This window comes from Cydia amplana, chromosome 9 (genome assembly GCF_948474715.1).
Source record: "Cydia amplana chromosome 9, ilCydAmpl1.1, whole genome shotgun sequence".
Lineage (NCBI taxonomy): Eukaryota > Metazoa > Arthropoda > Insecta > Lepidoptera > Tortricidae > Cydia > Cydia amplana.
In genome coordinates this window covers 3878851-3904243 of record NC_086077.1, presented here as the reverse complement: position 1 = coordinate 3904243, position 25393 = coordinate 3878851, and the positions used below count along the sequence as shown (strand labels likewise).

General features: G+C 36.0%; 1 protein-coding gene across 2 annotated transcripts in view; it reads right to left on the bottom strand.

The window, feature by feature from the left end:
- Nucleotides 1-4104: 4104 nt before the first annotated feature.
- LOC134650910 (G protein-activated inward rectifier potassium channel 3-like) overlaps nt 4105-25393 on the bottom strand; it is a 37554-nt gene continuing 16265 nt past the window's right edge. The window contains exons 2-4 of one of the 2 annotated variants that reach the window (XM_063505858.1): nt 21264-21653; nt 7570-8627; nt 4105-4241 (exon numbers count right to left, since the gene is read on the bottom strand). In XM_063505858.1, the coding sequence (XP_063361928.1) occupies nt 4147-4241; nt 7570-8627; nt 21264-21553 (1443 nt within the window). In that variant the 5' untranslated portion in view covers nt 21554-21653 and the 3' untranslated portion in view covers nt 4105-4146. Of the gene's footprint in view, nt 4242-7569; nt 8628-9161; nt 9420-21263; nt 21654-25393 lie in introns of those variants that run through there. The other variant, XM_063505859.1, reaches the window with a different exon arrangement.

The following is a 25393-nucleotide window of genomic DNA, read 5'->3' as shown; positions in this document are numbered from 1 at the left end:
TGGGACAAGTGGCTCAGCCCTAAAATTACAGGTAGAAAGCTAAGAGGCTACTTGTAGAACCATTGCAACACATGATTATAGCCTTTGTAATTATAAATATATCTATTTATCAATAGTATAAAATCACTATTATATTTTTATATCCATGGACTGTTGTTAAGGCGATAGAATAATAATACTGCTTAATAATAATCGTATCTACGATGCCAAAAATAATAAAATTTAATATAAAGCGCATACATTTAATGTTGCCTAGATTGTAGTCACAATTGGAAATCTAGCTTAAATTAAAAAAAAAAGTATTATTCTATTGTCTATGAGACACGGGGGCCTCCACAGCGCGGGCGCTGTAGCTATACGCTTGAATTTGTATTGCCTACCTAACCTGATAGGTACCTAGTGTTTATCAGAATAGAAAGGTATTATATACAATAATGACATAAACTCGTCTTTTATTTACATCCTCAATATTTGCCAAGTAACCCTTTCACCGCCAAGGCAAGAAACGTCAACGGAAAGTAGTAGTAGTCGTATCTTAGGATGAATACATTCTAATGTGTATTTGCGTCTCACATTTTGCTTAGTGAGAGAGTGAGATGCAATGCACATTGGACATTATGAGTCAGACGAACCTAGATGCCGCCATACAAACCGAAGTTACGCTTTAATTTTAAATAAGAGCATAACTTATTGTATGGGAGTGGATATTTGGCGGCGGATACTACGCGTGACTCTTAATAGTCGGATTAAGCTAACTGCACCGACTTGGCAAGCGAAAAAGTGGGGAAATGCCACCATAAACGTCAAATTCCTATAAAAGTAGAACGTTTACAGTGGTACTTCTACACTGTTGTTGCCAAGTCGGTGCAGAGTTAACATGGACGGATTCTTACTTATAAACCCACAAAAAGTATTTGCCTTTTGGTATTTTTTTAAATCTTACACTTAGTGCTTAAATAAATAATTATATAAATATTTTTTTCGGCACCTTTTGATGTATTGTTCGTGGCGATTAACCCTTTCTCGAGTTTAAATACTTGCCACTGATAGTAAACTATGACTAAATTTTCTTCATGAAGTACCTAAAGCTAAACTTAACCATAGAGAAATATACTTAACTAAGTTTTCCGTGAAACCTGACAAACCGTGAAAGTCGTGAAGTGAAACATCTATAGCCCGATAAAAGAGTAAAATAGTGGGTACAAAGTTCAGTTAAGTAGTAGGTAGGTAATCAAAAAATGTTAAATCATCAAGCCACGAATTAATCTTCGAATTGTCCGTTACGTTAGGTATGTCTATGTCTATTTTGTCGAAGATCATTCATTATCATTAATTTACCCCAGGGACGGTTTACGGTAATATTATATGTAACAATCTTAACCCTTCGCATGCCATGCCCCTGTCAAAAACTTACTTATTTTGTTACTGACCTTGAGAAAGGCATACGAAAGGTTAAGTTTAGATTGATTCGCCAGTCGACAACAGATGGCGCTGAGTCACAAACAATAGAAGCGAAGCATATCGTACGTACTTTTGCTACTCAATAACAGGTGGCGCCACTTAAAAATTATAAAGCTATACAGTTTTATCTTCTGAATTTGCCCTTAGCATATGTTTTTTTTATCAATTTAAAGGCCCTATCTTTTTTTAAGTAGTATTCACTTCAACAATTACTAGGCCTCTTCGACTGTCGTTTTTTCTTATCCTTCTCGTCTTCACTGGATGACGAGGACGGTTCGGCGGATCCATTGAAGAAGTCTGGTGGGTACTTAACGATCGAGGGTCGGTGGGTAAGGCTGGACCTTCTGATGGCTTCGGCTACCAGTCTGTCGGCGATGCCGAGGGGAGGTGACTGGAGAGAACTTCGGTATATCACGTCATCGGGGAGGGGAGAGCTATAGCCTGGAATCGGAAGGAAATTTAAGTTAGTTTTATTGCCATTTAGAGAATCTTATAGTTAGTTAAGTGTTGTCGTCCGTATGTCACGGGCATTCACCCATTCACAGCTGGTTTAAATAAATGTATAGTTTCTCGTATGGCTTAGTCGAGGTAGCTATTATTATTATAGTATTTGAATTTAAACAATGGCGAAATGGAACGCCTCATGAAGACCATGGAATTCATCTGTGATAAATACGTAAAAAGTATTGGGGATCATTGTAATTGTTATGAGATGCACTATGGTCGTAACTTTATATAAATAAATTTTAATTAATGCTTTAGGGATAGGTATCTTATCCGAAATATCAGTCGTTTAACATACTTACCACTAAGTTTGAGATTTACGCAGTCAATTACTACAGCTCGAGTAAAGGCCCCGGCCCGAGAAGTACATAGGTACTAGGGAGTGCTGCCGGTACTGGTTTTCTATACAAATACAGTACCGGAACCGGGAATTCCCGGTTCTCACCATACAAACTCAGTACCGGGAGCATTCCCTAATAGTTCCCTAAATAATAGTTCTGAATTTGAAGTTTTAAAATTAAGTTATCCCTAAAGCGTAATATTTCTTGACTAATAAAATAATTGATAACTGTTAATAAGGTTTTTTCTTTTAAATAAATATTATTCTTAGGTATTCTTAACATTATGAAGTAAGTAAGTACAAAAAACTTACCAGCAATGAATAGAGACGGCACATACACGAACACAACATTTAATATCCCCATGACGATGATGACACCTAAATGTAACCCAACGACAATTTAAATTAACTTTAAAGGTTTTTATAAATTTCATCTCTATAAAATCGTAACATTCTTAAAAAAGTATCAAAACAAACTACTAAGAAAAGAGTTCCCAGGTTCAACGTCTGCTTTATATGGACTCGAATAGATTTGCGAAACTGTTCATTTAAATATAAGACAATATTTTCGTAATTGCAAGATACGATGGTAAACAATAATTTAATAAGATCGTAAAATGCGTGAATTTAAGAATGACATCCGCTTTATTAGCAACCATTTTTAGCGTACCGCACAAACATTTTTTATTTATTTATGTAAATTTCCAACGAGTTAGTTCGTTCGAAGATGCTAAGATTGAATAAGAATAATAACTGCATGAACCTAAGTAAGTGTTAAACAATTAATGGGTATCATCATTGGTATGATACCAATTAATATTTTTTATCGGTATGGTATGATAAACCATAATAAAAAGTTAAGTAGGTACTTTTTATTATGGTTTATGGTTTATCATTGCAGAATCGATACCTATTGACAAACTCTATATTGCACGACAGGTAATTACTGAGCTTTATGTGTTATACATATGTATTGTGTTACAAATGTATAATAAATACACGTAATATATTAGGATAGTACCTAGTCATGTTTAATTAGGTAGGTACCTTCGTTATAAAAATCGTGGAGTTGGAATCCAGTGGTATCATTTATAACTTAAAGCTTAAACATCAAAGCAGAACAAAAGAGGCAGAAATAAATAAAACACACACAAAAACGTTACAACATACATTTAGAATGTTCAATCTCGTCTATTTACAATATCTTGATCATAAGTAGGCAGGCACGTAATATTACTATACAGCCGTCTGCATAAAATTATAATGATATGCTTGAACTACACACATAGTAAACATACACAAATTAACTTAAATTTAATAATTGCACAGACATAAACATTATTTCAATATTTTATACTCTTACTTAAATCTTAAACAGGTAAATGGAATGTTTGAAGTTTTGAACTCCTGATCTATTTGTAGTATATTTGAGATTCATTTTTCACATTTTATTAAACCTAAACTTGACTAGGAGATTTTACGGAATATTATTGGAAGACAAATAAATACTTAAAGAAGTGACTGTTTTTCGGCTATCATACCCATGTAACAGATGCACTCGTTTTTTTTTTAAATAACAGCCTATCGGGATTCAGTTTTCAGACATATTGCTTGTCACACTTTAAACATAGGTAACAAAATTCGCAATTCATGGCGTTGGCGTCTTAGAATAAACTTTAAAGTGTGCTAAAAATCAAAATATAACCTAAAAATTAATTTTTTGCTCGTGTTACAGGGTATATAAACTAGTTTATGCCCAAAACTCAACTTTTTTACCAACCGTCTGAAATATTGTAACCTAATAAATACTCATTCGTTTCTGAAATAACATTATTACAGTTTTAAAGAGTGACAGTGTAATCTCCATCTTTGTGTTCGGCTTTGGGTTCCGTCGGGGTACGCTCGGGCATCTTCAGGACAAGGGGTTCCGCGTTTTCTGTGTGGCACCACAAACACAAACATATAAGACGGATACATAACACACAGGTATAACGGTTACATAAGAATTATAATTAACTAGTTATATAGTTAAGGATGCAGAATACACGGTGTATTTAGTAAGAATAAATCCATCACCAATCTTGCCTTCACCTTGTTGGACTAGATAAAAACACAGAATGCAATGGGAAACTAAAAATTCTGTTAATTAGTTAGCAAAATTTCTCCAATTTAAGTTTCTAATTTCTACTTTTTAGTTTGTTCAATCTTAGGATTAAGGATTAGGTTTATGGATTGTTATATTAGGAGAAAATAGGCCGATATGTTTGGTTCCTTGTTTGTTACAACAATACAAAGATCCAAGATTAAGTGTTGTACCTACCTAAGTATAGATACATACACAATTTCTAAGATGAACTTTCATCCTAGGCCCACAGTTAGTGATCGTCAAAATATAAAGACGAAATCGTAAAATACATAAGGCATGTTAATTAAATAGGTACCTATTTTGTTAGACAAGCAAGATTGCAGCTGTTGCACATACTCGTGCATTGGCATGGGTGAATGAACAACAGGAAAATAAAAGATAAGAAAAAGCAGTTCAATTAACACAACACCTTTGTGACCTATTGGAGATATTGGTTTATTCGCTTTATAGTATCGCAGAAAATTCCATGTGTATAAAACAATAAACAAGATAAAAACCATCACACGAAAAAAAACGTAGGTACAACTTAGTAGATTCTAGGATTTCGTCATACGAATCTTAAATAAATTAATGATAAAAATATTAACGTGCGAGAAGAATTTGAACCCTAAGGGACATACAAAAGACAGTGCTTAGTAAATAATTATATTTATAGCTATTCGCAAGCCGAGTATCTATAGAAGATATCACGTCATGTCAAGTTAGAGATAAAGATGTCGATATGTTCCTATTGCAGATCAATAACCTGTTACCTACCATTATTATTATTCTAATTCGAAATCATTGCGATACAGCGAGGAAATGTCGCCAGCATCCTTGGTACAATGCCTCAAGGGCCTATTTTAGTTAGATTTAAGCTAGTTTTTAATTTATTTTATTCGAAATTATGATAACATTAAAATTAGACCAATTATCAGTATTATTATCACTAATTTGTTTGTATATTATCTTAATCCCATGCATATAAACTAAAATACATTATTATGAATTCGAGCCTCTACGATTTTAGAGTAGACGTTTCTAATAATGTACCTGTGTATGTACCAAGTGTAAATAATTACATTGTATAAGTCTTAAAAATAGCATAAAATAAATAGGTACCAGCTACGTAGCGTAGATTACAAGTAAAATTTCATATTCAATTAAGGCTCTTTTCATCTCAAAAACTCACAACAACGAAAACTTCTGTTGGAAATGCAAATGTAATATAGTAACATTACACCCCGATCACCTCTGAACATACTATTTGTATATGTCAGAGCATGAAAAACGAAAGAATATTACAGTATAATTAGCCGGTAATCAAACCTAAGTATGGTCGTTAGAGTTACGCTTAAAACTAGAATGGTCTTGGTTAACAGTAAGCGGTACTAAATTGACTTTTATTGGAGTCAATATTCTTAAACGCCGTCGGAATCTGGACAACTTCCTGCCGCAGAAAGGGGGATCCTTTGTCTATATATCAAAATAAATTGGCAAAATGGTACTATCATGTCCCCTTACTAAAATCAAATTTAATAGCGTCTTCTTTAAAGTGATTGCCTTAAATAAATCTAATAGTCATAGTGTCTGTGCGGGAAGAGTCGTAGAATGTACTGGATCCCATACATTTCACGACTCTTCTCTTTCCGCGGAGACTCTAGGAAGGTGATTAGTAAATTTAAAAACGTGTAGACGAACGAGACGAGAGATCCTGATCCTGGCCCTTGTTTCACAACGCTGACAATTGTCACCTTACAGTGACATATTGCCGTAGGTACCTACATTGCTGGTCCCACAAGAAAATATTGAAGTTATCATCATCAGTAGCATCATTATTTATTGACCTGGAAATGGACAGGAAAAAGACAGTGTCAGGTTTCAAATTGTCAGCGAGGTAAAACAGACTCGTCTCGATTTTTACGGAAGCTTTGACTATTATACCTAAGTAATTATATGATATTTACTGAAATCGAAGTAAATGAATCACGTGAAAATGACGACACTGTGCATATACGTCCTAATTACGTACAACACGAACCACTGAAGTGATTTAAATAAATTAGGTCCTACAAGTTAGCATCTTATTTACACCTCATAACAAGGAACAATATCAGTTCGTACGAGTACGCATAAAAAAACTTTCGATCAAAATTGACTATAATGAAATACCGCTTTGAATCGTCAAGTACCATGGTAATTAAATCTTTCGTAGTGTCATTGTTGTCAAACAAAATAAAGTAAATATTTTACACTGATTACAAATGATAATAAATCAAATCAGTGAAGTGTAGATAAATGTAGGTACTCAAAGAAAACAATGAACAAATCAAGATGCAGTATGCGGCGCTGAATACAGTAGCCAGTGCAGGTAGACATTGTGACATGCACGTGAATACATGATCTAATGAATAATAAGGATACTTCAGTGCCTTGAATAGGAATTAAATATGAACATATTTGCACTACTTAAAACATATGCGATAGGTTCGACTACAATATTTAGAGTTTAGGTATCGGCGCATGGAATTACTTTGTTATAATTTTGGCACAAATAATTGATGGGCGCTTTTGGTCAGATATAACTACCTAAAAACTAATGCTGATATAGCAGATGTCCTAATAACACAAAGACCTAATAAAGAATTTTATTTTTAACTCTGAAGCTCCGAAAGAAAGTGTTATAATAATTTTCGAAAAACTTGACGTCATGAGAGACAATTTGATCCTAAAAAGGGCCTTTAGAGATTAAAAACATTAGCATTTTAAGAACTGGTTTTGTATAATATTTACAGGAAAAAATAGTTAAAAACATAAAATGACCTATATAAGGGACTTACATAATTAATTAATTATCATTACAGCATATGATAGGAACTATATCTAGACCCTTCACCAGCTGACCCCAAATAAATTAAAGCACCGATAACATCAGACATCTGCGTAACTTTAGTAACGTAAAGTATGCCAGCAGTGACGGTGATATGCGTGGAGTTATATCGATTAGGTACTAGGTTATTTTTGGCAGGACTGAGTTGACAGAGAATACAGAATACATGTTAAAGCTTTTGTTGATTAGTTTGTCGCATATAGAGCCAGCCACCAACACCACGAGATTTCACTTGGAAAATGAACTCACCGATAGATCGGCGATCAGTCTGGCTGCCGTAGAACTCGTCCAGCTCTTTGGCGGAGCAAAGCGGAGTATCCACCTGCGTCGTTTCCTCGAACTTCGAGTAGTCCACCTCGTAGCCCTGGCGCTCGCGGTTGTACGTCACTAGCTGCGCAAACCTGTGCCCCCACATGATTTCACTGGTGGTGTAACTAGAACGAGCTTGCGTCGTCTGTCCCGTCGACTCAATCGTACCTTCTAAAATAACTACTATTTCGAATCTTTCCTGTAACACATCCGCTGCAGACACACCGTAAAACGGACTCTCGGCATTGATTCGGTGCACCATAGTGATCGGCCAGATGAAGAACAGATTACTGTCGCATCCGTCTGCGTTCAATTCTAATTCTGTTTGGTAATGAGACAACACCTCACCCTCCTTGGTGGTTCTCGAGCGAATAAGTTGCGCTCTCACACTCGCACCAATAATGTGCGACTTCCTGAGATCACCGACTCTGAACATTAAGCATAACTCTCCATCTCTCTGACAAACGACCGCGTATTTCGAGAACAGTAGAGTCTGTGTCCTGTGTTTCGGTCGCGTCATTTTAGCGAACACAATACCGACCATGAAAGCTTGGATCATAACACCCACGATACTTTGAAGGCACATAATAAATATCGCTTCCGGACACTCTTCGGTGGTCGTACGAGATCCGTAGCCAATAGTATGTTGAGTTTCAATACTGAACAGGAAGCACGATGTAAAATCATAAATGTTGAACACACACGGTTTCCAGTCTGAGCTTTCTTGGTTGGTTGGGAGGTGGTTTTCTTCTAAGTCTCCATGTGTGAATGCAATTAGCCACCAAATCAATGCGAATCCAAGCCAGGAGAGGATAAAGGATAATGTGAAAACGAGCAGAGTCCATCGCCACTGGGCGTCTACTAAGGTGGTGAACATGTCTTGTAGGAATCTAAGACGCCGTTGCGAGATCTTTGACTTGAGGATATTACACTCTCCATTTTTGAGAATGGCTCGCCGCCTCGTTCTCCGCGTGGCTCCGTGCCTATGTGATCGGCTCCTGTAAAGAACAAATGACTCGTTACAACTATCCGCATGAATGGCTTCTCGTTATGATCTACTTATGCGTTTGTAAATGAGAATGCCTAGTTCACGCTTGCATCGTCAGTACGGTGGCGACCTTCGTCAATGTTAATGTCGATAATGTGTACTAGTTAAACTTAGAGAATACCTATCTTATGTTAATTATCCTATACTATAAAACGAGCAATGCGCCTAATGATTTCGATGAGTTTTATAGTATAAGCGATAACGAAGGGGGAAAGTCTATCCAGCTTTGTTTAACTCGTAAGTAAAATAGTTTTCTCCGTGTTAGGACACGGTGACAAGTGTAAAATACCCCCAAACTATTCGATGATCAATTTTTACGCTACACATTTACACAATGTATAAAAAAAACCCTTTCATTTGAAGCCTAGTAGAGCTTGTGTGCCCAAATGTAACATGAAACACGTAAGGGATGCGGGACGAAAAACAAAAAGCGAAACAGTACGTTGGACTCGGCGACGGCACAGGGTTGCGCGGATCGACGAACCTCTTGCTGGCCGTGGGGTAGTACACGCCAGGGGAGAGGTTCCCGTTAGCGGGGACTGTCTTGACTTTGAGCCATTCGTCGGGCAGGAGCTGCTGCTCCTCTCGGCAGGCTGGGGACTCGGGGTCGGCGTGCATGGCAGGTGTGTGCGCCTCACTGGCGGGCGACTGTCTGCTCCATCCCCGTGCGCGCGCGCTCCTGAAGCATCGTGCGATAATGCCGCGGTCACGACTGCCGCTCCGCACAACGACGCGCTAAACACTGTATAATTGTATCGCGAGATGCTTAATCAAAATTATCAGCAAACTACGGAAAATCATTTTCAGCAAGTGCCCGTATTGACGTCGGGAAGGAACTACAGGGTGGTGCTATTCTGGAGGACTCGTTTAAGTATTTTTTTGGAGTTGCAGGTATTTTTAACGAATTTATGATAACTCAATTTAAACTTTTTAATATTTTTACTGTCATAAATATTAAGCAATTTTGTTTGATGATAAACATTATAAACACAATTTGTACATACTTAAATACACATAGGTAAACTACTGTAACAATTCCTATACAACTTGCACTACTTATAATATTGTACAATTTGTAGAACTTTACAGATGTTATTGGGAAGGGATGAAAATTTATTTATCTGTATCTCTGCTCTTCTACAGTATTTAGTGGTAATAATTTGTAAACTAAATTTTTCACATTTTTTACCGTGCATTTACTATTCATCATTTTACTATATACCGTAAAATGGGGTGAGTAGGGTCAAAACTGAAATTCAAACCTCGATAACATTTTATTTTTACATATGAAAACTGAATGGTGTATATAATAAGTGTTCCGGACGTATTTTAGTTTTTATTTTATTTTGGGTAGTTCCATTTCATAACTTTGACGATAAAGAGGAAAACCCACCTCACCCCGTAGTGCCTCGTATTTGGGGTGAGAGGGGTTTTCATACAAAGGTGATTTTGGAAGATTGTTGGATCGATTTTTTTTTATTATGCGTATTACTATAGCTCCATTTTAAATTGGAATACATTATTTTTGTAGCAGTAGCCTTAAAATCCCTTCTCACTCCCCTCTCAAACCTTCTCTCCCCATTCATAACCCACCTCTCCCCGCGAAACCTACTCACCCCGTTTTACCGTAGTTATTGTATAACATAATTGTCTGTAGGTATTAAAGTATTTAGTTTAGGAACGCCTTCATTCAAGCGCCATATAACCACATATATTTCCTACGCATCTTATTGTTTTCAATAACAATGGACTGATTTTATCTCTTCATATAAAAATGTACATTACTTAAAGATAACATTTTCCTGTTTTCAGTATTAAAGATTACATGATTAATCTGTTCTTTCGAGGAATGATCGAAGCGAGTCCTAAGTCACGTCATGCGTCATTCTTATATGTTACTTAGTTATAGCTGGTCAACCAAATCTTGTCAGTAAAAGAATATCTGAAGGGACGATATCCCTTCGCGCCTACATTTTTCAAATTTGCCGCCTTTTTCTACTGTCAAGATCTGGTTGACCAAGTATATAAATGCAATTTAGAAAATTCTTAGTTATTAGAACCTAAGTGTAAGTCAAATGTTATAATAATAAGTAAGTGAACTTTGTGATATTACGTCCTTCAGATTTTGCTACACCGGTTCCAGGGTCCATGTATCTAATATACCTGTTATGCAAGTAAAGATCTCATTCTCTCTTTTTCTTAGGTAGGTACATTATCGTTAGAAAGCGACGCTTTCTCCGTGGGCAGGCACTTGTTACAAGCTTTTACTTAACTTGCATTGTTTGTAACTATGTATGTTTGTACGGGTCAAATCTTGCAAGTTAAATTTGACCTACTTCTCGGTTTCCGATGAAGCTGAAAATTTGCGTACGTGTGTAAGTCGGGTGACAATGCAATATTATGGTACCATGATGATGTAGACAGGAAGTGGCCATAGGAACTCTGTGATAAAACAACTCAACGCAATTGTGTTTGGGGTTTTTAAACGGTTTTATTAGAATGGTCTCGATGAGTATTCGTTGTCAGTGGAAATAGTAGTTTAATCAGCAATAAAAGCTTGTACCAAAAATGATTTATTTGGCAAACACTTATTTTTAATAAAGTGTCTGCCACCTGAGCGAGAAAAGAGAAACATGGGTTTAATAACCCAAAGAACGGATTTTCTTTCCTTTTGAATATGATTATGTAACTACGATGGAATCAGATCATGGTTTAGGAGCAGGCGGCCTTAGATTTTGTCTTGTTTGCTTCCACTTATTTTTCCATTTTGAATTCTATTTTTAAATTGAAAATAGATGGTTCTCTCTTGCCTTTTCCTTTCTTATCTGTTTACATGTAATCTTCGTTAATGTTTAAGCTAAATATGTAAATAGTAATTATAAGTTTAGAAATAATAAAATAGAAATAATTTGCATGACTTATTAAAGTCTGAATGTACGCTCACTCAACCATTGTAACACCACAATTGTACTACATTTAAAGCAAATAAATTACTATTACTATTACACTTGTCAAATGTATTCACGCAATTCTGATAAGTTTTCATCCGAGTGTTTTTCCGCAAAACACACTGCGACACTAGGTACTTCAATTAATTTATAAATCGCTACATCCTCTATTTACCAAGATGGCCGCAAACTTTTCATTAAATAGCCAATTTGACAAGTGCGAATTGGGCCGCTAATGCCCCCCCTCTAATTTGTTACTCCTGATCATTTCGAAGGTCGATCTTCATTGTATACTCCTCACACACCTACAGTACACACCCACTTTACATGATCAAGTTATTGGTAACATTTTCAATATTATTGCGAACTATTTTTTATTGATTCAGTAATTTACTCTATAATTGAAAAGAGTGAGTGGAGTGTGGAATAACATTAGTAACCTACAAATATTCGAAGTTTTTATGAACTGTTCACGTATTCTTCACACTGCTGTCGATTTACTTCTTCGATTTCTTTATAATTATTGTAGGCAGGAAGTGGGTGTGGCGTTTTAGAAAAACAAAAAAGCGGCCAAGTGCGAGTCGGACTCGCCCATGAAGGGAACGGTATTTAGGGGATTTATGACGTATTAAAAAACTACGTACTAGATCTCGTTCAAATTCGTGGAAGTTTGCATGGTAGTACATCATATATTTTTTTAGTTTTATCATTCTCTTATTTTAGAAGTTACAGGGGGGAGGGGGGAGGGGACACATTTTACCACTTTGGAAGTGTCTCTCGCGCAAACTATTCAGTTTACAAAAAAATTATATTAGAAACCTCAATATCATTTTTGAAGACCTATCCATAGATACTCACATGTATGGGTTTGATGAAATTGAGTTTCAGTTCTAAGTATGGGGAACCCCCAAAATGTATTGTTTTTTTTCTATTTTTGTTTGAAAATCTTAATGCGGTACACAGTCATCTACTTACCGAGTTTCAACAGTATAGTCCTTATAGTTTCGGAAAAAGTGGCTGTGACATACGGACGGACAGACAGACAGACATGACGAATCCATAAGAGTTCAATTTTTTGCCATTTGGCTACCGAACCCTAAAAAGTTACATCAATTATTTTTTCAGTGCTGTGTCAAAACAACTTTTACTAACTACGGAAATCCAAATTGGCCACTCTTAACTAAACAGCGAGATTTACGGAATTAATATTATATTTAAAACCGAGAAGAATTTAAAATTGTGGGATACATATGTAGCTATATAGCTAGGAAGAGAAAGAGAGGGAGAATTCACCATTGTACCATTACTTTTCGTTACTTTTTGCTACCGATATTTTTAAATAATATTTCCACATAATTCACACGAAACCTCCGTATAAACAAATTTACTCACGACATTATTGTATCTCGAGCAAATAAGGCGACATTTTAGTCGTGATATTAAAATAAGCACCTTGGTGACACGATATATACGTAATGATTTAACAAATAAATAGGTGAGGGTGGGGAGGGTCGATCCCTAGGGGACACTTGGTAAACATCATTTTTTATTAAACCAAACGAAATACAATTTTTTACGCTAGCAACACTCATTCATTCGTTCCTAACTTCACGTTCTGTCATGGCGCTGTATCGAAGAAGTCAGTGGTTTAAAAATGGCGGACGGTAAAAGATTTTCTGCGTATTATATTCAATTTTCGGTAAGCTTTACGTGGATTTATTTTATAGCATGGGATGGAAATTATGTTAGTGAGTGTGCTTATTTTATTTGTTGTTTATTGAAGTGATGATTAACTTGGATTACATTGAAATACGCGAACACAAGTTTCGAGTACGGCACGTTTTATAATCTTGCTATGTTTGGGGAGACTTAGTCGTTTTCTCCAGGGGAGATATGATTCCGGGATCATGTCACCCCCACATGGATCAAGTACACCTTGTAAGCAATCTACTTACAAAATGATTCATAGAGCTATCATAAATATTTTCTTTTCTTTTGGAAATCATGCCGCGAAAGTACGACCAGAGAAACACTGATTAAAATTTTCAAGGTTGACTCATTATTGTTTATTAATTGTATAATTTAGTTTTCAATTATACCTCCGACGTTTCGAAAACGGAATTGTCCCCGTGGTCTCGGAAAAGACTGACTAAAGTTGACATCGACATTTTACGAACTACCCGCACTTGGTCTTGTTTATCAACTTAAACGTTTTACACACTAGGGATGTTCCGGGGTCGACAAACAACACTCAACCAAACGATATTTGTTTTAATGGATGAGGTGCAATTTCAATGGCCCTCCGACCTTTTATACTATAGAACCGACGACGGTCCGTAGAAAGGATTTTAGGATTATGCAGCTCAAACACCGTCCTCAGAACGTGCGTGGTAAATTTATAAACTTTTAGTAAATAATAACGACCAGAGAAGGGTAAAAACCAATAGAAAATAAAAATATGCTGTATCTGAAGCTAAAAATACATTCAAAAGAACTTTAAAAGCTTTAGCTTGCTTGTTACAAAAAATTTTATGTTTATAACTTTGATTTCTGATTTTTTTTTACTTGTGTTGGCACAAAAATTGATTCCAAATTTTATGTTGTTTTATGGAAAATACAATTACATTGTATTTTGAAATCATAAGATTATGGATTATTATGTGTTTCATACCTTAATATATTAATTTCCTGTAGGTAAAGTTAATAAATTAATGTAGATACAACCCTCGAAGTATGGCATTTCCGCTTAAAATCTTTTTACCAAGTGTCCCCAAATATGGAAGACTTGATCCCATCGGACTAACACATCTGATAACCGGGAATACAACCTCAAAGTATGGAAGATACAATATATATATGTTTGCTGTGTGTTTTCCAAATTCTAGATGCATTACTAATAGCGATCCGAGTTATATAGTAAATGAGAATCTGGTATGGGGAGACATGGTAAAAATCTGTTTACCATGTGTCCCAAGAACCAGGGACACTTGATCCCCCTAGAATCAAGGCTCCCAATTAGGGGTAAACAAGTCTCCCTAACATAGGGGACACATGGTAAAAGTCTACAGTATGGGTTTTCATGAAATAATGGTCTAATTTATTGCACAAATCTGTTGTCATTCAAACTATCGATGGACATATAAATTCTGAATCGTATGGTCTATAAAGTTTTTCAAAACAGCCAATAGTTAAGAAAATTTTTGCTAAAAATAAAAGGGGTGATCAACCCTCCCCAGTTTCCCCTAAGTAAGGTTGCAAATAATTTTGCTTTTAAATAAGTACCTACTTACCTAGGTCTTGCTGAGAGTCACTATAATAAATATTATAGTTATATGTATAATCCTGTAAAATTTACATTTTTACTGGACTATTACCTACACATTTAATCCTTTACAGATTTTTTATTAACTTGCAATATGTATAAACATACAGGATGGCCGAAAAAAATACATTGAGGGTATTAGTTAAATGATTGTAATGTAAACGACTAAAAATTATCTGATTTTTTTTTAATAATATTATTAGATTGTTGGTGAATTTAGAATAAAGAAGATACTTGGATAGGACTTATAAGCAGAGCTCGGCGGGGGTGAGCCATTTACCTTATAATTTGACAAGTCTTGCGTCATATCATCAGGCCTCGGAGTTTTTTTAGCACGGTAAGACTAAGGAGAGCTATGGAGTCTTTGTTAACATTAAAATTAAGTTCATACTCATACTCATCCTCATTAATTAAGTACAAGTAAATTATGTACAGCTCTAGACCTAATAAATATCAGCGATCATCACAATAACGAAATACGTAACTATATATTCATGACATAATGTGACATCTGATTTACTCATACACATATTTAGGTAAAGAGGTTTAATCATAAGTGGCCTATCACTTAAAAAAGTACTTAAGACATGCAACCTATGATTATAAACATTGGTAATACGTATTCGACATATTAAAACGATATTCCATAGATATTAAAACTGTTTATTATTCATTAAGGTTGATATAGACCTACAATATTTTAGAATAGTTATGCGTTACTCTTCCTTACGTCTACAAAACAGTTCGTTCACACATAATGGGCAGTATAAACGTCGTAAGTCGCATTCATGGGCATCATTTTCAAGACACCAATATCAATATCTTAACAGTAATTATAGTATGTAGGTACGTTAAGTACTTAAATAAAATATTGGAGCGATGACACTGCAATATGGGTAATATAATAATATTAACATACACATATACATATTATATTATTGGGCATCATTTTCAAGACACCAATATCCTTATCTTAACAGTAATTATAGTATGTAGGTACGTTAAGTACTTAAATAAAATATTGGAGCGATGACACTGCAATATGGGTAATATAATAATATTAACATACACATATACATATTATTACTTTTTTATAATATAACATTTAATTAAATATATGTAAACAGAATTAATTACATATAAGTAGTCTAAGTATTTATAAAACGATTCGGACGAACTTAATTAATGAGGATGAGTATGAGTATGAATTTAATTTTAATGTTAACAAAGACTCCATAGCTCTCCTTAGTCTTACCGTGCTAAAAAAACTCCGAGGCCTGCATATCATATTATAAGGAACATAACATAGTTCACCCCCGCCGAGCTCTGCTTATAAGTACCTACACTCGTAGGTACATAAAACACAATTTAGGTAAGTACCGTCGTGCTCTGATGATAGAGTCACTCGTTCGTCTTCGCGACGCGTATTTTGAAAACTATTATCATCGTTCAAATAGGTAAGGAACTATTTTGTGTATTTTTTTCAAAAATTTTGACGCAGTAGTTTCGGAGATAAAGTGGAGGGGGGGAATGGTCGGACAGACAGACGCACGAGTGATCCTATAAGGGTTCCGTTTTTTCCTTTTGAGGTACGGGACCCTAAAAAAAGTGAAAATATCACGAATGCATTACAGCTGCAGTGACGCAGATGTCTTATTAAATCCACTTGGCACGTATAGGACTCGCCCCCGTACCGTACATTATAATCGTAGTAATCATGCACTTGCATACGCGTGGCGAGTGCATCAAGTGTACATGTGTCAGTAACTGATGAAGACTGACGGGGCGCGCGTGCTGGACCCTGGGGGGTACTGGATTATACTGAACCTTACTAGCTAGCTATTTCCTTTATATAGAGTGATTTTGTTATGTCTGACCATAATCTGTTGTTTCGGCGAATCATAATATGTCATAATAATGTATAGTGTATGTGTATAAGGGAGAAGTAGAAGAGGGAGTTGGAAGGGGCAGACCTCAGCGGACTTTCTCCGATCATCAGATCGGGGAAATCCTGAGCGTGTATGAGGAATGTTATGAAAGTAACGGAAGCGAAAGAGGTATGTCAGGATCGTAGCAAGTGGAAATCCGTGGTCTCTGCCTACCCCTCCGGGAAATAGCCGTGATTATATGTATGTATGTATTTAATATATAATCACATATCACAGATCAATCACATCACAGACCACATCACAGACAGACAGATATCGAATCACAATCAGATATCGAATCACAGACCAAAGATGGACGAAACGGGTAACCGAGTGGATGGGCCCCACTGGTAAGAGGAGCAGAGGGAAGCCAAAAGAACGCTGGATAGACGAAATTCAAAAGAAAGCTGGTAGAGACTGGATCTTGAAAGCGCAGGACAGGAAACAATGGAAACTGATGGAGGAGGCCTTTACCCTAACTGGGGCCATGTGACACTCACTTACATTACAAAAACTATAACTATTTAATTGTTATATAACTGTTTAAATTGTATTTATTTCATGTGTTTAAGTATGTTTTAACTATGTAGTTACATGGCAATAAAGGCTTTTTTATTTTTTATTTTTATTTATTTATGTATTTAATATCTATATTTTCTATGGAACAACAGATTTTTTTCCGTGATTCGGGGTTAGCTCCATAGTTATTGGCTTATATAACACTTTAAACTCTCGTGTTTTGTACACATATTTAAATTCACAAACGGGTCTACCGCTCAGCAACACGCGCAGCTGGTGCAACTCAGCTGAAACGTCGGAATTTAAGATAAAAACAATGAAATTATATCGCGGTAGACCCGTTTGTGAAATTAAATATGACTACATTGGTTTGTTATAATCATAGGCATAGGTTTATAAAAAATCTTAAAGGTGATTGTACCCTTAAGATTTTTTTGCCCGTCAGCTGTCTTAGTGTGTGTACATACAGATGGTATGTAGAGAAACGGACTAACATGTCTTGCTATTTCAGTCAGTCTTGGTACAAAATGCACTGAGGTTGACAGAAGTAGCGTGACAAATACCAACGTTTCGAAAACAATTATGCACTACATTACAGAACTTATATGGTATTCTTGTGTACGATGAGCTACCCAAAACTATTTACTTTGCACTTTGCTGTCGAACGGCTCAAGATAAAAATAGTATTATCTATGTAAAATAAAAAGTAAGCTTTATTGCATTCAAACATTATACATGCATAATTCCCACAAATATCCACGTTCAGAAAATGCGCGCAACGTCCGCAGTAATACTTTTTTTTTTCAATATATTTGCGATATGACTAGTTAGTTGGAGTATGCAGAGGGCGAGATAAGTGAAGTAAATAACCGAATATAAAATTATATTATACCTACTTTAAGTATCATTCAATAGGTATGTACATGTCAACAAAAAGTTGACAGTTCCGAACAACTGACAGGCCGATATCGTCCGGCGGACTGGTAATCAGTGGGCCCCTTTAGGTTTCCAAAATACAAACTACTTTTTCTAAATAGGTAATTTCATAGCGTAGTGGAAATGTCTCGAGAAGCGATTAATCAAGATTACCTAGACACATATCAGTGTTAGAGGATTTTTGTGGATTTGGCAGATTATGGCGTGTCTCTCCGTGTTTACCTTTTTGTTTGTGAGCCTTGGAAAGTGACACTTCGGGCAATTAGCCTTCGGGTAAGCCGGTTCATAAAATAAGTGAGAAATGCCGTCATTGTTCATGTACCTACATTCAGAAAATTAAGTAACTTTGCTCGAATTGCTCGTCATCGATACATCACTAACTGTATTTCAATAATCGACTTTATAAATATTATTTGTTTACATAGCTTTTATTAGTTAAGTTAGTTTTTAATTTATTTTATATTGTGTATCGTGTATATATTTTATGTCCTCCATTTTTATTGGTAGGTAAAATAAATAGGTACATACACGATTTGAGAGGGTATTAGAGTCTACTCTGTCAAATCGTAATGGTTGTCTAAATTCAGCACCACTTATTTATACAAGAGCTCATGACATGAGTCATACATTTATTTCATATGCACGTATTAAAGAGTCCACTAATATCGCTGGTGAATTTCCTAAAAATAAAAGTTTCTTAATAGGTCACTATAGGTACTTAGATACGTGTACGATGTATACCATGTGAAGAACTGTGAGTGTGTGTGTGTGTGTGTGTACAATGGGGGGTATTCATAAAACATAGAAACCTGAAATAATTTTGTTTCATAGCTTGTCACAAGACTACAGTTGGAAACAAAATTAATCTTATAAATGAAAATGTTAATAGAAATATACCTACATGAAGTTGACTGGAAAATGAGTCAATACGGAGCACGCTGTTGTGTTAATTGATTTTTTATCTTATTAATCAAAGTACGCTCTTTTCTTGAAGGTTTGTGTCTACTTGCTGATATAAACACGACTGTCTGACTTGAGTTTTTGAAACCTATTTTACTGTCTAAAGTCATTTAATTATTCAATGTTGTTTCACTTATTTTGTCTGGTGATTAACAACCAGTAAACAACCTCCTGACTATAGACTAGCGGCATACCTTGTCACTGGTGATTAATTCAAACAGAACTGGAGCACTCTTGGTCAACAACGATAATGTCTACCTTATCACTATTTACGTCTACGACGCATTTTCTTACACTTTTCACGTGTTTTCTATACAGAAAGACACAAAAAACTGAAGTCTGAACATAGAATATTCCAGAAAAAAATCCAGAATATAATTCTCACTTTACACTATGGCTTCTATTTTTTTCAAAAATGGCGTCTGACGCTCAAAGATTTTAATTAAAAATTCTATGGAATAAAATAGGATAACTTTTTTAAAAACTAACAAAGAATCACAACGGATACTGAATTGCGAATAAATATTTCAACAAAATATTTCGATAAGTAAGTGAAGTCACTTATCTAAGTTTACCGATTAGATAGTACTTTCAAGGATGGTGATTCAGGGCTCGTACCCTCAACAATAACACCGCATTTCAATTATTAAATTATCGATAGCTATTATTTAAAGAGTTTCACTCAGATAGGTACCATTAAAATTACATAGATCATAAGATCACAGATTTTTAACACGCGACGCGAGCAGAGATCTATTATTAATATAAAATTATTGATACCGTAAAACGGGGTGAGTAGGTTTAGCGGAGGAGGGTTATGAATGAGGAGAGAAGGTTTGAGAGGGGGGTGAGAAGGGCTTTTAAGGCTACTGCTACAAAAATAATGTATTCCAATTTAAAATGGAGCTATAGTAATACGCATAATAAAAAAAACGATCCAACAATCTTCCAAAATCACCTTTGTATGAAAACCCCTCTCACCCCAAATACGAGGCACTACGGGGTGAGGTGGGTTTTCCTCTTTATCGTCAATGTTATGAAATGGAACTACCCAAAATAAAATAAAAACTGAAACACAAACGTCCGGAACACTTATTATATACACCATTCAGTTTTCATATGTAAATAAAATGTTATCGAGGTTTGAATTTCAGTTTTGACCCTACTCACCCCATTTTACGGTACCTACACAATTTGACCTCTTCTCCTGACGATGCTACATACTACTACTATGTAAAAGTATACGAGTATATGTATATGACTATATTTATATTTATGCTGTGGCCAAAGTACTTGTATAGGTACTTATAATTGAAAAACTTTTAAATAAATAAGAAATAGTCAGGTACCTACTGTCAGATAATTGGGGCATTATCGATGAAAAGGAAACTTATTGTCGATGGCGCTTACGCCGCACAGCGTCGCGCGGCATTCTATTTATATCGGAGCATCGTTAATGATGGCGTAAGCGACAATAAGGTCCCTTTTCATAGATAACGTCACAATTATTCTCCGCAATTCATAGTAGCGCATCCTAAATGATTGATTCGATGTTTGGTTTTGTTCGAAGCTTGTAAATATGTAGGTACCTGTAACAATTTTGCGGATGCATCTGGCTCACGGTTCTAACCTAAACACACATGTTCACTATACTTCATTATTTTATTAGTAGGTACGTCTACCACTTTTAACTTAGTGTACTAGAATATCACCTATTTGTCAAAGTAGTGAAGTTATATTTGTTTTAAACATGTTATCTTTCTTAGAAAAAAACTCGTTGTATGTTGTATGTTTAAACATTTGTCCAATGACTTGTATAAATAGCATAGGATTTTTGCACTAGCGACTCGGTTTTATATGTAACTTGTAAGATTAAAACTAATTACCTAACAGGAGTTGTTAAATTTCTTCAATTGACTCTTCCAATGTACAAAACAGTCACATTTTGAAACTTGACAAGTTATTAAAGTTACCTGCACGTATCCTGTCGATAAACAGTGCTCTGTCCAATAGAACTACTGTACGTCGGGATCCTATGTAGACTGTTCGAAGCATGCAGCGTCAGCGGCGGCCTGAGGAACCCGCTGCCTCTAAACCCAACCCCGAGCATCGGAGACTCCACCATCGAGCTGTCAAACACGCTGGATTCTTCTGTCTCCTCTTCAACTCCGGGGTTGTAAAAGATCTTTCCGGAGGCTGGTTTTGGCTTTTCTTTCTCCTCGGTTCGGATCTCCATCTCGTAGGAACTGGGCTCTGCGGTCATGGTTTAATGTCCGAATTGAACTGTCACAATATTGTTATCGTCCTTGCACTCGAACTGTGTTTTTTCATGTTGCGGGACTTCATTGTGGGGGCAGCTGGTCCTGGAAAGATAAAAATGATATTTTAGGGGTATTTTATTGCCACCTATTGATCCCTCTCACTTTATTTGAATTTAATTTTTGCCTTTTACCTAGTTAACTCTCGCTTTGAATAAGTTTAGATCGTAATTATCAGGGAATACAGGCTGTAGACCGATTTTTGAATTTCGAGCGCTCGATTTCGTCACTCGAAAATCTGTGGAAAACAGCGAAATGCTAATTTTTGAAATACGAGTGATAGAAATTGGGAATCTAGTGCCATTGACCACTCGTTTTTAATTCTATTAGTAGAATTTAAATGCCTAGTAGTGGAGATATTATTGAACGAAATCGAGCGATCGAAATTCAGAAATCGGCCCCTGGAGCGAATCTGGCCATTATCATCAGAAAATATTTATAAACATTCATGTCACTTCCAGATACAAAGCTATGGACTAAAGCTGTGGTTAGAGGAGAATTAGGTAGGCCCATGGTAGGCCATAGTGCTAACTGTAGTAGGGTTGAGAACTAGGTATTATACAATACATACCTACTCCTAAGATGCTCAGAATCACACGGTGTTTTTATTTATTTTTAAAACTTGTGTACATTAATAAATAATATATTTCGTTTTGAGAATGTTTTGAAAATCTCATGGTACGATTCAGGATTTCGGTTTAAAACAGTCGCATTCCTAAACCATTGTGGGTTAGGTGGGTCAGCTATGTTCGTTTCATTACAAAATAAGAATTCTAGCGCCATCTGTTGACGAGTAGCAATAGCACCGACATTTGTAATTCATGTCTTTATGTACAATTATTAAGGAAATCTTTTATTTATTAGGTCAGTCGAAAAGTGTTGTTGTTGTCATTATGTCATAAGTTAAGGAACGCTTCCCACGTATCCCCGACCTCCAGCAACACACCGACGGCAAGACATTAAAGATTATCTTCAGCGTCGATAGAAGGAATGCAGACGCACCTAATGGGATAAACAAACGCACCCTTTGATACAAGTACAGGCGCATGTAATGCATCACCTATTTTATGGCGGTTGTCAATTAATGCCGGTCCCACGGGATCGACTCTTCATTATCTTAATGGCAGCGACAGCATAAACGCTCCAGAAACTTCTCATGGCCTACGTGACTCCAGACAACGCATCCCCACGGTTTCGGGATGAATATAAGCGGCCATCCCGACCAGCGGAAGACAGTTCTCATCGAGTTCTCATCGAGTCCTCATCTAGTTCGCATCCAGCGACCAGGCTACACGTGAGCTCCGAATCGCTCGGTGTACCGGTACACCCTCGCGCTTCTAAACTATATTGAATTAAACTCGTAATTGTAAAATCAAATAAAGTAAATACCTCCTCATCGGTGTTTTATAAGAAGACCTCCGTTCTCTCAAGACACTTAACTGGTGACAGCGACGGGCGAGTCTCCCAGCGAGCAGCGGCTACACATCGTCGGCGCGAACTGGAAGGTTTCAACCTGAAGAGATTCGACCACTGCCTTATGAAGACCACAGTACTCATCGCACTGGCGGCTACCCTGTGAGTTTTCCTACATTTTCCTTTCATTTTCCTAATTATTTTGTACGCATTTCCACCATTTTTTTTTTCTTTAAAAAAAAAAAGAAGAGTTCCATTCTGTATTTCATATTTTAGGATTTAATTAATTTTATATCAAAATGGCTCTGAATCATACTACGATCGAAAAATATTTGCCCAAATATGAAGGTGATAGACAAACTTTAGATTTCTTTTTAAATCAAGTTACTATGTTAGCTAGAGCAGCAGACGCTGACGCAAGGGCCCTGTTTCCAATTATATTAAAAAGCAAGTTACGCGGGGAAGCAATTAAAGCAATTGCTCACATGCCAAACAACACGGTAGAAGAAATTGTAAATTCCTTAAGGTCTAAATTTGGTGACACTAGAAGTATAGAACAAATTCTTTCTGAAATCACTCGCATTAAACGGTTCCCTAACGAAAGTGCTCTAGGATTTGCTGATAAAAGAACTTTTGTACGCAGCGAAAAATAAAGCGGATTCACCGCAAGCAACAGCCATTTTGGAGAACGTTTGCATCGACCAATTATGTAAACACTTGGATATCGCGACTGATCGATTAATCCGTTCCGCGCAACACACCACTTTTGATGACGCGTATAATCAATTAAAACACGAGTTAGAAGTCCACCCCGAGTACTTCTAGAGAAAACAAGAAAAATCATTTAAATCTAATCCAAGATTTAACTATAATAATAAAAACTATAATCAACATACTATACAAAAACCGAATTTCAATCAAAACCGTGTAAATCAACACCAATCTAACCAATTCGCACAAATATCTTATCCTAATCTGCAGTTAAATAACAACAACAATCAAATGCATTGGGCCAACCAACCGCGACCAACTCCGGAACAATGGCGACAAACATACCCGCCAAAACACCAACCTCAAAGATTAACTGACCATTTAGATAGTGATATTTCAATGAGAACCGCGACTAGTAGGCGACCTGTAAATCGTCCGCCAAGACCGCGACCGGTAGAAGTTTTTAATACACAAATAAATACCAATGAACATAATGGTAATTACGAACATAATTATGACCCCAACACGTATGATGGCGATGATTTTTTTCAAGAAACAGGACCACAAAACGAATTGACGTAAAATTAAATTATTTAGATAAAGATCATCTCCCATATATCACTATAGATGAATGGGGAGGAAAAATCTTAATAGATTCTGGTAGTAATAGGTGCCTTATTGGATCATCAATATTGAAGTCTAATAGGAATTTTAATAATAAAGTTATCGATAAAGAGTTTACAATTACGACTGCTCATAGTAAAACAAAACATCGAGGAGCTATTAATTTAAAATTATACCCGTTAGGCGAAGACATAGAACATGAATTTTTGATCTATGACTTTGACCCCAAATATGCGGGAATGATAGGATGGGACCTGATTTTAAAGCTTAACGCAATAATTCATCCAAAAAAGTGTGAACTTATCATGCCAAACAAAATAATTCCAATTAGCATAGACTATCCGGAGAAAATCTCAAAAATCGATCCGCTCTCGGATAATCTAATTACATGTGTATCTAACAAACCGGACGGCGAATACTTTATCCCTGAAATCGGGACAAACACCGTCCTCATTAATTGTGCATTAGTGTCAGTGATAGATGGCAAATATAGATTAGGTGTCACAAACCTAAGTCCTAGGCCCCAAAAATTCAAAAATAATTTTGATAATTTCTTACAACCAATACCGAATGGATTAAAATCTGTATCGGAAGTATTAGACAATGTTAAAATAAACAAAACGGAAGCTAGTAAATTAACGATTCGAACGGATCACATGAATATGGAAGAAAAAGCTAAAATTACCAAGTTAGTACACGAATTTAAAGACGTGTTTCATACGGGTCAAGAGCCACTTACCTTTACCCATACAGTTAAACATAAATTACGTTTGACAGATGATACACCCATTTATGTGCGCAATTACAGGAAACCACCAAAACAACAAGAGGAAATAGACAAACAAGTTAACGAGTTACTTAAAAATGGCATTATTCGTGAGTCTAATTCCCCTTGGAGTTGTCCTGTTCACATTGTACCTAAAAAACCTGACGCATCCGGTAAGGTTAAATGGCGCATGGTCATAGACTATAGGCAATTAAATGCAAAGACAATCGAAGATAAATATCCTCTGCCAAATATAGAGGAAATATTGGAT